This window comes from Coturnix japonica, chromosome Z (assembly GCF_054131305.1).
Source record: "Coturnix japonica strain WE chromosome Z, WE-NBRP24, whole genome shotgun sequence".
Classification (NCBI taxonomy): Eukaryota; Metazoa; Chordata; class Aves; order Galliformes; family Phasianidae; genus Coturnix; species Coturnix japonica.
The window spans coordinates 6,486,300-6,497,015 of NC_140702.1; the positions used below are offsets into that span (position 1 = coordinate 6,486,300).

The 10,716-nt window shown below is 48.9% G+C and overlaps 1 protein-coding gene across 1 annotated transcript; it reads right to left on the bottom strand.

The window, feature by feature from the left end:
- Nucleotides 1-2,377: 2,377 nt before the first annotated feature.
- Nucleotides 2,378-7,141, bottom strand: LOC146753687 (E3 ubiquitin-protein ligase PHF7-like). Its single transcript, XM_085528695.1, has 8 exons — nt 5,229-7,141; nt 5,040-5,141; nt 4,789-4,913; nt 4,461-4,623; nt 4,256-4,362; nt 3,943-4,056; nt 3,673-3,791; nt 2,378-3,508 (listed from the first exon to the last, which is right to left on the bottom strand). Exons 1-8 carry the CDS (start codon nt 5,313-5,315, stop codon nt 2,736-2,738), a joined length of 1,590 nt encoding a protein of 529 aa, XP_085384821.1. The 5' UTR covers nt 5,316-7,141; the 3' UTR covers nt 2,378-2,735.
- Between the last annotated feature and the right edge of the window lie 3,575 nt (nt 7,142-10,716).

A 10,716-nucleotide genomic window follows, 5' to 3' on the forward strand; every position in this document is an offset into this window, starting at 1 on the left:
CATCTCAGTCAATGATAAGACATTGGAAGCAACCCCTGGGGGACACCACTTGAAACTGATCGCCAGCAGGACTTAATTCCATTAACCACTAACCTCTGGGCACGACCCTCCATCCTTTCTCCCTTTCTTAAAAATTGGAGTAACGTTTCCCTTTTCCCAGCCACCAGGGATTTCAGCTGAAAGCCACGATCTTTCAAATGTGATGGTGGGAGGCTCAGCAACCACATCAGCCATCTCTCTCTGGGAACCCTAGGATGGATATCATCTCTCCCCATGGACTTATACACGTTCAGTTTCATGAGGACCTTTCTGACTTGTTCCATTGTCACAGCGGGATAGAATCCACTCCACTCACCCACACCCAGAGGTTCAGGGTCCTGGAAGACATGAGGAACCTTACCACCCGTGAAGACTGAAGCAAAGCACTTATTGAGCACAATATATACATAAATAAATATTGAGCACAATACATAAATAAAACTGGTCTTTAATCATCTCTTCTTTAATTTGAAAATTTAGGCAGAAAATTCTCATTGTAGATGGTATAATAACTAACAAACAAGGAAAATGCATTTGAACATCATACTTTCATGAAAAATATATGTCTCTTAAACAGAGGTGGTTTTTTTCCTATAGAATTCTACCGAATGAATCCTTAGTTCTCTCTGGAGGTAAAGCAAACAAAGAGGGAATCAAGAAATCATCACAGTTACCATTTTTTAAGCTTCTGAAAATGCTAGAAAATGAATTGGGTTTGTTTTTATGGTTTTTTTTTTTTAACTTGTAATATGGAGTCCTGCCTGTGATAAAAGCACAGAAGCAGAGCAAGTAGTTGAATGGAAGATTATATCAAGGTAGGAATTCTTCCACATCTTAGGAATTCATGCTTTAGAGCACAAATTTCAATTGTAAATTTGTCGTTACTGCTCCCCTTAAAATTATAATCAGGACGAAATGCGTCCGATTCTCTTTCTGGATCTACTGGACTGGGATCACAACGATCCTCTGGTTTCGATCCATCTGTGTTTTTAACCACGTTACATGTGGGCTGCACAGACAAAACCGCGCACGACATGTGCGGGGCGGCAGGCATCCGCTGGCTGGGAACGGCTGCTTGTGTCAGAGCATGGCCGCTGTTCTTTCTTGCCCTGGGCTTTAGGTTTCCCGTCTGGCATCGGCAGGTGACGGTGTTGTGGTTGTCCGAACGGCAGTTCTGGCACCATACACCGGTGGCTTGGCTATTCCGTCACAAATGTCCCTTAACACCGCACCGGAAACATTTAAAAGAGGTTCTTGGGCCTGCATTGGTTACCGCAGACGCTTGTAAGGGTGCAAGAGCTGCTAACACTTGATTCTGAGAAGCCTCAGCCTGTGCCTTTAATCCTGCCCCTAGCTCTTTAATAGCCTCAACTATGAAAGCCTGAGCCACTGTGGGCACACTCAATCTGTCTAACGCCTCCTCTGTTGTCCACTCTGCCCTGGTGATGCCTCACCTCTACAGCCTGGTCCAGTTCTGGGTTTCCTCTTACAAGGGCAATGTGAACATACTGGAGAGAGTTCAGAGACCCAATCATCATCCAGTGATGAAGGTATTAGAGTACATTCCCTATGGGGATAGGCTGACAGGGCCTTTTCAGCCTAGAAAAGGCTCAGTGAGAGCTCTGCAGGCATTAGGTTTCAAACAGTTTCTTAGGCCCTGAGCAGAAAAAAACTGTGGAAGCTTTAAAATGAGTCTTCTTAAACAGAGGCTTGTTGTTTTCTTTATGTCTAAGAGACATGTGGGCAGTGATCTCTGAGAATGCGCTGATGTGTTAGTTTAAAACCATTCCCCCTTGTCCTATCACTGTCCACTCTTGTAAACAGCAATTCACCCTCGTGTTTATATGCCCCATTCAAGTATTGGAAGGCCACAGTAAGTCTTCCAGAGGCCTTCTCTTCTCCAAGCAAACAAGCCCAGTTCCCACAACCTTTCCTCATAGGAGAGGTGCTCCAGCCCTATGATCGTCTTAGCACTTCTAGAATCATTCCAAGATCTCTGCATCTTTCTTGTGCTGCAAGCCCCAGGCCTGGACACAGCACTCCAAATGGGGCTACACAAGAGCCAAGTAGAGGGGGACAATCACCTCCCTCTCCCTGCTAGTCAACCCTAATTTAATGCAGCCTACAATACAGTTGGCCTTCTGGGCTGCAGTATGCTGTGGGTGCTGCACACACAGCTGGCCTGCAGGCTTGCTGACCCCATCACAGACGCAGATGGACCAAAAGATAACTGTGCCAAATATATGGGAGGGCACTGCAGAGAAGACAACCCCATGGTCTCAGCTCCTAACACTCCCCACCGCAGGACAAACAGAGAAGAATGAAGCCAATATTTGGGGAATATGTTAAGGGTTTATTATTTTTAGGTTGGAATGATACAAATCATGCAGGGATGGGACAAGGGTGTTTTCACGCTGTTTTTGGGACTGTCTTTGGGGATGTTTTCTCTGCTGTTGGACCCGGGAGCGGCTGTGTGCCCGGGCGGTCCACAGAAGGATGAAGTAAACACACGTGGACTCTCTTCAAGGTTTGTTTTCTTTCCGCTTGAGACCGCAGCCATCAAGTGTGGTTGGGACACGGCTGCTACTGTGCTGCCTTCAGGATGGTCTGTGGGGACATATACTCTGGTGGTTTGCCCGGGAGAGGCTTTGTGCCCAGGCTTGTCCCCGCTGCCCGGACCGGCTTCCACGGCCTCCTCAGGGCTGGCTGTGGGAAGATGAATTACGATGCCGCACTGGGGATCGGCTCCGGCTGCGGGAAGCTGAAGCACGACGCCCCACAGGGGATCGGCTCCGGCTGCGGACATCTGAAGCACGACGCCCCACTGGGGATCGGCTCCGGCTGCGGGAAGCCGAAGCACGACGCCCCACTAGGGATCGGCTTCGAGTGGGGGCCCGCCTTCGCTGCCTGGATTGTCTCCGGCGTGCAGACTGCAGACGAACCCTCAAGGACCACGATCGTGCTGGTGTGGCCAAGGTGCAGGTGCTGCTCTGTGCACCACGGGCTGTTGTATGGCTCCCACCATGACGTCGTTGGGGCTGACTCTGGGAGCCTGAGGCCCGGCCTTGCAATGGGGAGCGGCTCCTTGTTCTTCCAGTCACCCGCTCCCCAGGACGCGTTGTGGGTGCAGGTACTGCAGATCTTCTGCTGGCCCACGCTGTCCTCCTCCTGGTGGGGCTCAGGGAGCAGCTCTCAGCACCTGCAGCTGGTGCCCATCTCCTCTCAGCACGTCCTTGGTGCTGCTGAGAGGCGTCCCGCTCCTCAGATGGATGTGAGCAGGTGGTGGTCTCCTCAGTTGCCGGCACTCTGGGCTGGATTCTGAGCTCAGGCACCTGGGAGCTGCAGGATGGGCTGGATGCTGCCTGTCTAGCAGGACCAGAGCTGACATTTTCAGGTCCTGTAACTATGCGGGAAGGCACTGGTACCTCCCGTCTGGAAGTGCTGGAAAACTCAGGGCACTTGCTGGAGGCTGTAAGGAGAGATGAGAAGCTCAGCAGGATGAACATGCAGCCCCAGGGCAGGACAGGCTGCCAGCCCCATGGGGCAGAGAGACTGTGGCAAGGCCACCCTGAGCACCTACTGCCAGGCCATGCCTGGCCCCAGTCCCGCGGCACATGGCTCTTTGCCTCTTACCTGTTTCTTGACCAGCGCAGCTGGAGCACTCCCAGCTGGTGATCATTGGGCCCCAGAAGGAGCAGTACCGGTGCATGCCTTGTGCTCCACAAGAGGTGCAGAGGTACAGCTCCCAGAGCCTGCAGAAGGAAAGGGGTTGTGGCTGTGAGGATGAAGTGAACCAAGGCAGGGAGCAGCCGGCACAGTTCTGGTGCTCAGTCCTTGCTCTCCCAGCCTATGGTGAGGCTGAGATCCCATGCATAGCCCAAGAGGACTGTGGAGGTCACTCACCCGCTTACTGGTGCCGTATCCCTGCCTCTGAAGTAGGTGCACCGTTGGGCATCACAGCGCCCGTACCTTTCTCTCAGCGGCTGGAACCATTCGTCGTCCCACCAAGATGGTGGTCTGCCAGAGAACAGAGGGAATGTGATGAGTCCCCAGTGCCCCAGGCATAAGGCAGATCAGGGCATCCACACTGAGCTCATTCCCAGCTTCTCCATGAAGCTGAGACCAATGCTTGTGGGATGGCAAGGGATTGGGCCTGCCAGAGCTGGCACAGCTTCTGTGCCCGAGTGTCTGCCGAGCTGGGCAGAAGGACACCAACCTGACTGGGATTTGGATCCCCAACGTGGTCATATTGGAGCGGAATGGCCCTTTTGATCTACAGACGGGGCAGTAGAAACACATGGTGGCAGCGTGCATGGCGTATTTCTGCAGGAGAAGCACAAGCAACGTGAGCATGAGCGGGGGTGGGTTCTGCTGAGCACTGGCCGTGCCTGCAGGGTGCAGGGTGAGGGGAGGGCTCCTACCCAGATGCAGCCCCGGTGGAACCAGGCCTCTTTGCACACAGGGCACATCATGGTGTGGTAGGACGTGCTGTCCCCCACAGGCTCCACGCAGATGATGCAGGGTGTGTTGGGAGATGGAGCTGCCTCCTGTGCCTGCTGAGGGCGATGCTCCGAGCAGAAGGACCTGGTCAGGAGGACAGAAAGGACGGGCACGGTGACAAGTGCTGTGAGGAGGGCAGAGGACCAGGAAAGAGCCAGGCCTGGCTGTGGCAGGGTGCTGGCAGGTGTCGCGGTGGGTTCCTCCCTTGGAGGGACGGAAGCTCTGCTGCTCCTGCTGGCCCTTACTTACCTGTACTGCCCAAAGTATTGTGTGACGCACTCCCCGTCCTCGGCGCAGGGTAGATGGAAGCTGCGCTCACAGCCTGTCTCCGCGCAGCTGATCGTAGCTCCCCTCTCACCGCAGACAAAGCAGTGCTGGAAAGAGCAGACCAGTGCCCATTAGTGCCAGTTGGAAGGGCCATGATCACTTTCTTTGGGCCCAGGCAAAGCCACTGTGAGCCTCTGCCAACATCAAGCTCCCTGTTCAGTTCAGGTCCTCACCTTCTGGTCTGCCAGCTGAATTGTTTGCTGGATGACACCAGGGGGGAACTCAAAAATCCCCCCCACTCGGCTTCTCCATTTCAAGAGGCCGTCGGCAAAGAACTGTAAGAAAGAAAAGAGCGTGATCTCGTGAGGCCAGAAAGGATGGGAGCATCCCTGACAGGAGCTCTGTGCCTTGAGGGAACTCACCACGCAGAACTGGTGGGCACAGAGCCCACCATTGACAGATATCTGTCCACAGATGTCGGGGTTGACCTGTGTGCGGCGGCACAGCATGCACACTGCAGAGGAAGGAGAGAGCAACCATGAGCAGCGGTGAGCACCTGGCAGGGACGGGTGTCCCTGGGGTCATCCCCAGGGCCTGCTCCGTGCCTGCCACGCTGGCTGAGAGACGGGTCTGGAAGGGGTGGAGGGGTAGGGGGCATTGCAGGCGTAGTGGTGCCAGCAGCAGCCACAGCTTGGCTGGGTTCCCTGGCCGAGGAGCAGATGGGCCCTGCCTGCCCACAGTGCTGGAGAAGCACCTTGTTGTCCCTTCTGGCCACAGGCAAACCCCCAGCATCCCCCTGCCTGGCAGCGGGGAGGTGTGCGCAGGGATATGGTGCTCTCACCTGGCTCCCCAGAGTTGGGGACCTCCTCATTCCCAGAGCTGGGAACCTCCTCCTTCCCTCTGAACATGTTTGGCATCAACGGCGAGAAACAAGAGAATCAATGCTCTCTCCACACCTCACCAAGCCGAACTGAGCTCAGCCCCAGCCCCGCAGCCTTAGCTCTGCTCCCGGCCCCGCGGGTCACAATGGCCGCTCCCTGCCGCCACTGTGACATCACGGTCAGCACCTCACGGGGCTGAGGGCGCGGCAGAAAAGAGGTCAGGTGAACGTCAGGCCAACGCTGATGTCACAGACCCCATGTCTAGAGAGCTGCCCTCTGTGGAGATGGTCAGGGCCTCACTGGATTGGGCACCAGGCAGCCTCATCTACTGGGTGGCAATAAACACACTGCAGGAGTTTGGAACTTGACAGACTTTACTGTCCCTTCCAACCCAAGCCACTCCAGGGTCCTGTGATTCAAAACATCTGTCAGATCCAGCATTAAGCCAGGTTACTAAGACACCTACCCAGCCATTCATGATTTCTACAATGGCTACCACAGTAGTCAAGCATGAATTTTTTTGTAATAAATCCAAGCTTACTACTCTGGATATCCATTTTTCTTCAACTTCTTTTTTTCCAACTGCTTTGAGATGCTATCCACAATAAGTTGTTCCAACACCTCCCCAGAGATGGATGTGAACCTGAGTGGCCTACAGTTTCCTGTGTCCTAATTCTTGACCTTTTTGAAGATTGGAATTACATTGGCTGTCCTCCAGTCTTCAGGCATCTCTCCTGCTCTCCAGGACTTTTAGCCGATGATGGACATCCGGCTGTATACGCACAATGTTGGCTTATGTCCAGTGCTTCTCTGCAGGGCTGCTTTCAAGGAGATTCTCCCCCAGCCTGTATAAGTACCTGGGAGTGCCCTGGTCCAAGTGCAACACCTTGCGTTTGGCCTTGTTGATCCTCATGAGGTTCATGTGGGCCCACTGCTCCAGCTTGTCCAGGTCCCTCTGAATGCCTTCACTTCCCTCCAGTGTATCCACTGCACCGCTCAGCTTGGTGTTGTCTGCAGACTTGCTGAGGGTGTGCTCAACAATATCATCTTTGTCAATGATAAGACATTAGAAGCGACCCCTGGGGGACACCACTTGTAACGGGTCACCAGCAGGACTTAATTCCATTAACCACTAACCTCTTGGCACGACCCTCCATCCTTTCTCCCTTTCTTAAAAATTGGAGTAACATTTCCCTTTTCCCAGCCACCAGGGATTTCAGTTGAAAGCCATGATCATTCAAATGTGATGGTGGGAGGCTTAGCAACCACATCAGCCATCTCTCTCTGGGAACCCCAGGATAGATATCATCTCTCCCCATGGACTTATACACGTTTAGTTTCATGAGGACCTTTCTGACTTGTTCCATTGTCACAGCGGGATAGAATCCACTCCACTCACCCACACCCAGAGGTTCAGGGTCCTGGAAGACATGAGGAACCTGACCACCCGTGAGGACTGAAGCAAAGCACTTATTGAGCACAATATATACATAAATAAATATTGAGCACAATACATAAATAAAACTGGTCTTTAATCATCTCTTCTTTAATTTGAAAATTTAGGCAGAAAATTATCATTGTAGATGGCATAATAACTTTACAAACAAGGAAAATGCATTTGAACATCATACCTTCATGAAAGATATATGTCTCTTAAACAGAGGTGGTTTTTTTCCTATAGAATTCTACCGAATGAATCCTTAGTTCTCTCTGGAGGTAAAGCAAACAAAGAGGGAATCAAGAAATCATCACAGTTACCATTTTTTAAGCTTCTGAAAATGCTAGAAAATGAAGGGTTTTGTGGTTGTTTTTTTTTGTAACTTGTCATACAGAGTCCTGCCGATGATAAAAGCACAGAAGCAGAGCAAGTAGTTGAATGGAAGATTATATCAAGGTAGAAATTCTTCCACATCTTAGGAATTCATGATTTAGAGCACAAATTTCATTCAGAACTACAATGTATATATATATTTTAAACCCAAAGTAATTCAGCTCTCACTTATACCAAATAACGTTATGCATCAAGTTAACACTTTGACCTGTAATAAATATTTAATACTGGAGATCAAAATCTTAAGCCACACATTTAAAACCTGGTAATCTTCCTGGGGAATGCATGGATAACTTACATTCCAGAAGATTCTGCCATATTTAACCTGGCCAAAGTAGTTATTAAGCATCTGATACATCAGCAACTGCTGTACCTAGGCTACTCTTTTGATCTTGCAATTAACAACCCCTTACTTCCTGCTGACAATCCTGAAGACACTCGTTGCAGTCACAGGAACAGGCCAACAGTTGGTCTGGATGATCTTTTTGGTCCTTCCAGCTTCAACAGTTCTATGATTCTACGATCAATAAACTTAAAACTGATTTTCAACCTGATTAAAATTGGGATTTAGCTCCTATTAAAATATTTGACTAGTTCAGCACTAATTAGACCAATGAAGTGCATCTACAAAGGCTTCTGAAGCTTACTGAAACATCTAAGGGTAAAATGTGAACATTAAGACTGTTTATACTCTTGACAAGGTAATTAGAGCCTCAGCAAGAGAGAACCTGAAGCTACCCAGTCACCATAAGCACACACACATAAAAAGGGAAAACAACACACAAAGCAGCAATTTGCAAATTGAGAAAACTGTAGGAACAACTTACGACCAATATAGGTGATAGAATACTCAGCTACCAAAGCCCTTTTGAAAACTCAGTGTGCTGCTGAATAGAAAAACTCCTTTCACAGATTCATAAATGAGGATTCATAAATCCCTAATTTCTCTACCTTTTGAAATATCTTTAAAAATCACTCTTCCTGCAAGATCAGAATTTTTAAAAAGCTTCAGCTTCGTTTTCACAAGCGGTGACATTTACTTACCAAGCAGAATTAGCAAAATATATCATTAGAGAAATAGATAGCACACAGGGTGGAAACAGAAACTGCATCCCTCTTGTGGAGGTAGAACCACCAGACCAGGGCTCCAAACACAGATATGGGACTGAGCCCACTTACTGGGAGTGCATAGAGACATGATGAAGGTGAAGAACTGGCCCCATTCCTGCTGCTGCTGGCTGCAGCAAGGCTGTCTGGGGTGGGCATGCAGTAACTGGATAACATGAGGTCAGCAATGCATATCCGGTGCCTGGATTAAGGAGGAAGTGGAGGAGGACTACCTGCATCAGAGGCTCTGAGTCATGATGCCTACAGGGCCCAGTTTCTGGTGGTACAGTTTGTCACTAAGAAGGAACTTCTAGTCATGAGTCACACCGCAGCTCTGCCTGAGCAGAGCCAAGGAGAACAGAACTGGCAAAGTCAAGATCCAGGAAAACATCTGCAGTTTGCAGAAATCCACCTCATGCAGATCAGTGGAAACTTTGTGCCAGCCATTTCTGTTTTTTCCCTTTCATGATTGCTGTAGAATTAAAGCTGGTGTATGTGTATTAAAAAGAAAAGTCCAAAGTGGTGACATGCAGTAGATCTAGGGTAAGTACATTCCAGCAGAGCCACATGGCAGCTGTCCAGCAGCCAACTGAACTGAACCTCATAAGTGCTTCCATGAGCAGGTGATATGGATGTATTCAAATTCTGCGTGCATAAAAACTAATTAACTGGCATGGGGAAAGTATTAGGGAGAAGTACCCAGCTGTAGCAGTCCAGTAGCAGACAAAAGGCTGCTATGGCAGCAGGCCAAGAGCAATCTGTTGTTTGTGATTAAGTATTACATTGGGAATTGGGTTTTGGACTCCAGTGTTGTATGGTATCTTCCTGCATGGTAAGTTGCTTAACAGCACACCTAATATTTTAGAACCAGAAGCAGCACAACTAAGGTTTGCTAAGAGAAATGAGGAATAAGAGTTCCAGGAAACCTGGGACAGGGAAGAGGTCCTCAGAGCAGTGCCTGCTTCAAGACCCTTAGGAAGCATGCTGAAAAACTGGAAAAGAAATACAAAAACAAAAGATAAAAAGATAAGAAAGATAAAGAGGAATTGATTCAGTATTCTGTTCCTCAATGGCCTAATGGGGCAATTAAAGGAACGTCAGTGTTCTGGCCAGAGTATGGGTCTGACAAAGAATAGTATGTCAGGCTTTAAACTTGTATATGAACAGTAAAACTCCTTTTTAAGAGGAAGGATCAGTTTATGTTGCTTGCTGGGCATGGGAGACAAAACAGTTTATCATAACTTAGACTTCTGTACAAAGGAGGAACAGAAAAATTCCAGATGGGATCCCTTAGATAACTTACTTCCCCCAGTACCTGTACCCAGAATTAGATATTGACAGTTTTCTCCTTTTGAGCAGCATCCTCCCCCTTATAATCCTGACACTGAACCTATTCCTGTAACTATAGAAAGGGAATCAGAGACTACCAGTCAAACAGGGGACATTGGCTCTGACCACTCTCTTGCCAGTCCCCATGGCCAAAGCTCTGTTATTGGTACTGCTGCTGGAAAGAGGAAGTTCAATCAGCTTAAGAAGGAAGTAGAGTAGTGCAAAAAGGATCTTATAAATCTCCCCTTTCCCAAAACTAACCCAACTAGCACTTCTGTATGTCCTCCTAGGGAAGTTCCAATAACAGGAGACATAGGGTACATAAACTCTTCCCTTACTAATGGAGAGATGAGAAGCATTACAAAGGAAGTGAAATCCTTAATGGAAGACCCTACTGGGCTAACAAAACAATTCAATCAATTTCTGGGATCCAATACTTACTCTTGGGGTGAGATTGTGTCTATTTTAAATATGCTGTCTAATGGAGAAGGAATAAGAATGATTAGGAAAGCTACAATGCATGAGTGGGAGAGAAGGCACCTTCTGGGCCAAAAGCTCTCCTATAAGAAGTAAAATATTCAATAACCGACCCAGAATGGGAAAACAACAACAATAAAGATGAGAAGGGATGCATGAAGGATTTATGATAAATGCCAATCCTAGGAATTCAGGAAGCAGTGCAGGGGATATTGGAGGTTAACTTTGTAGCTAAATCCTAGTCAGATACACAAAAGGGGCTTCAGAAAGTAGAAGGGTAGCATG

What these genes read in the sequence shown, in the direction of transcription:
- LOC146753687 (XM_085528695.1), bottom strand. Translation starts at nt 5,315, where the DNA reads ATGCTGTGCCGCCGCACACAGGTCAACCCCGACATCTGTGGACAGATA. An exon ending in TCCACCGGGGCTGCATCTGG is followed by an intron (nt 4,363 to 4,460) that starts GTAGGAGCCCTC and finishes CTTCTCCTGCAG; the next exon opens with AAATACGCCATGCACGCTGC. An exon ending in CTGCGCTGGTCAAGAAACAG is followed by an intron (nt 3,509 to 3,672) that starts GTAAGAGGCAAA and finishes CTCTCCTTACAG; the next exon opens with CCTCCAGCAAGTGCCCTGAG.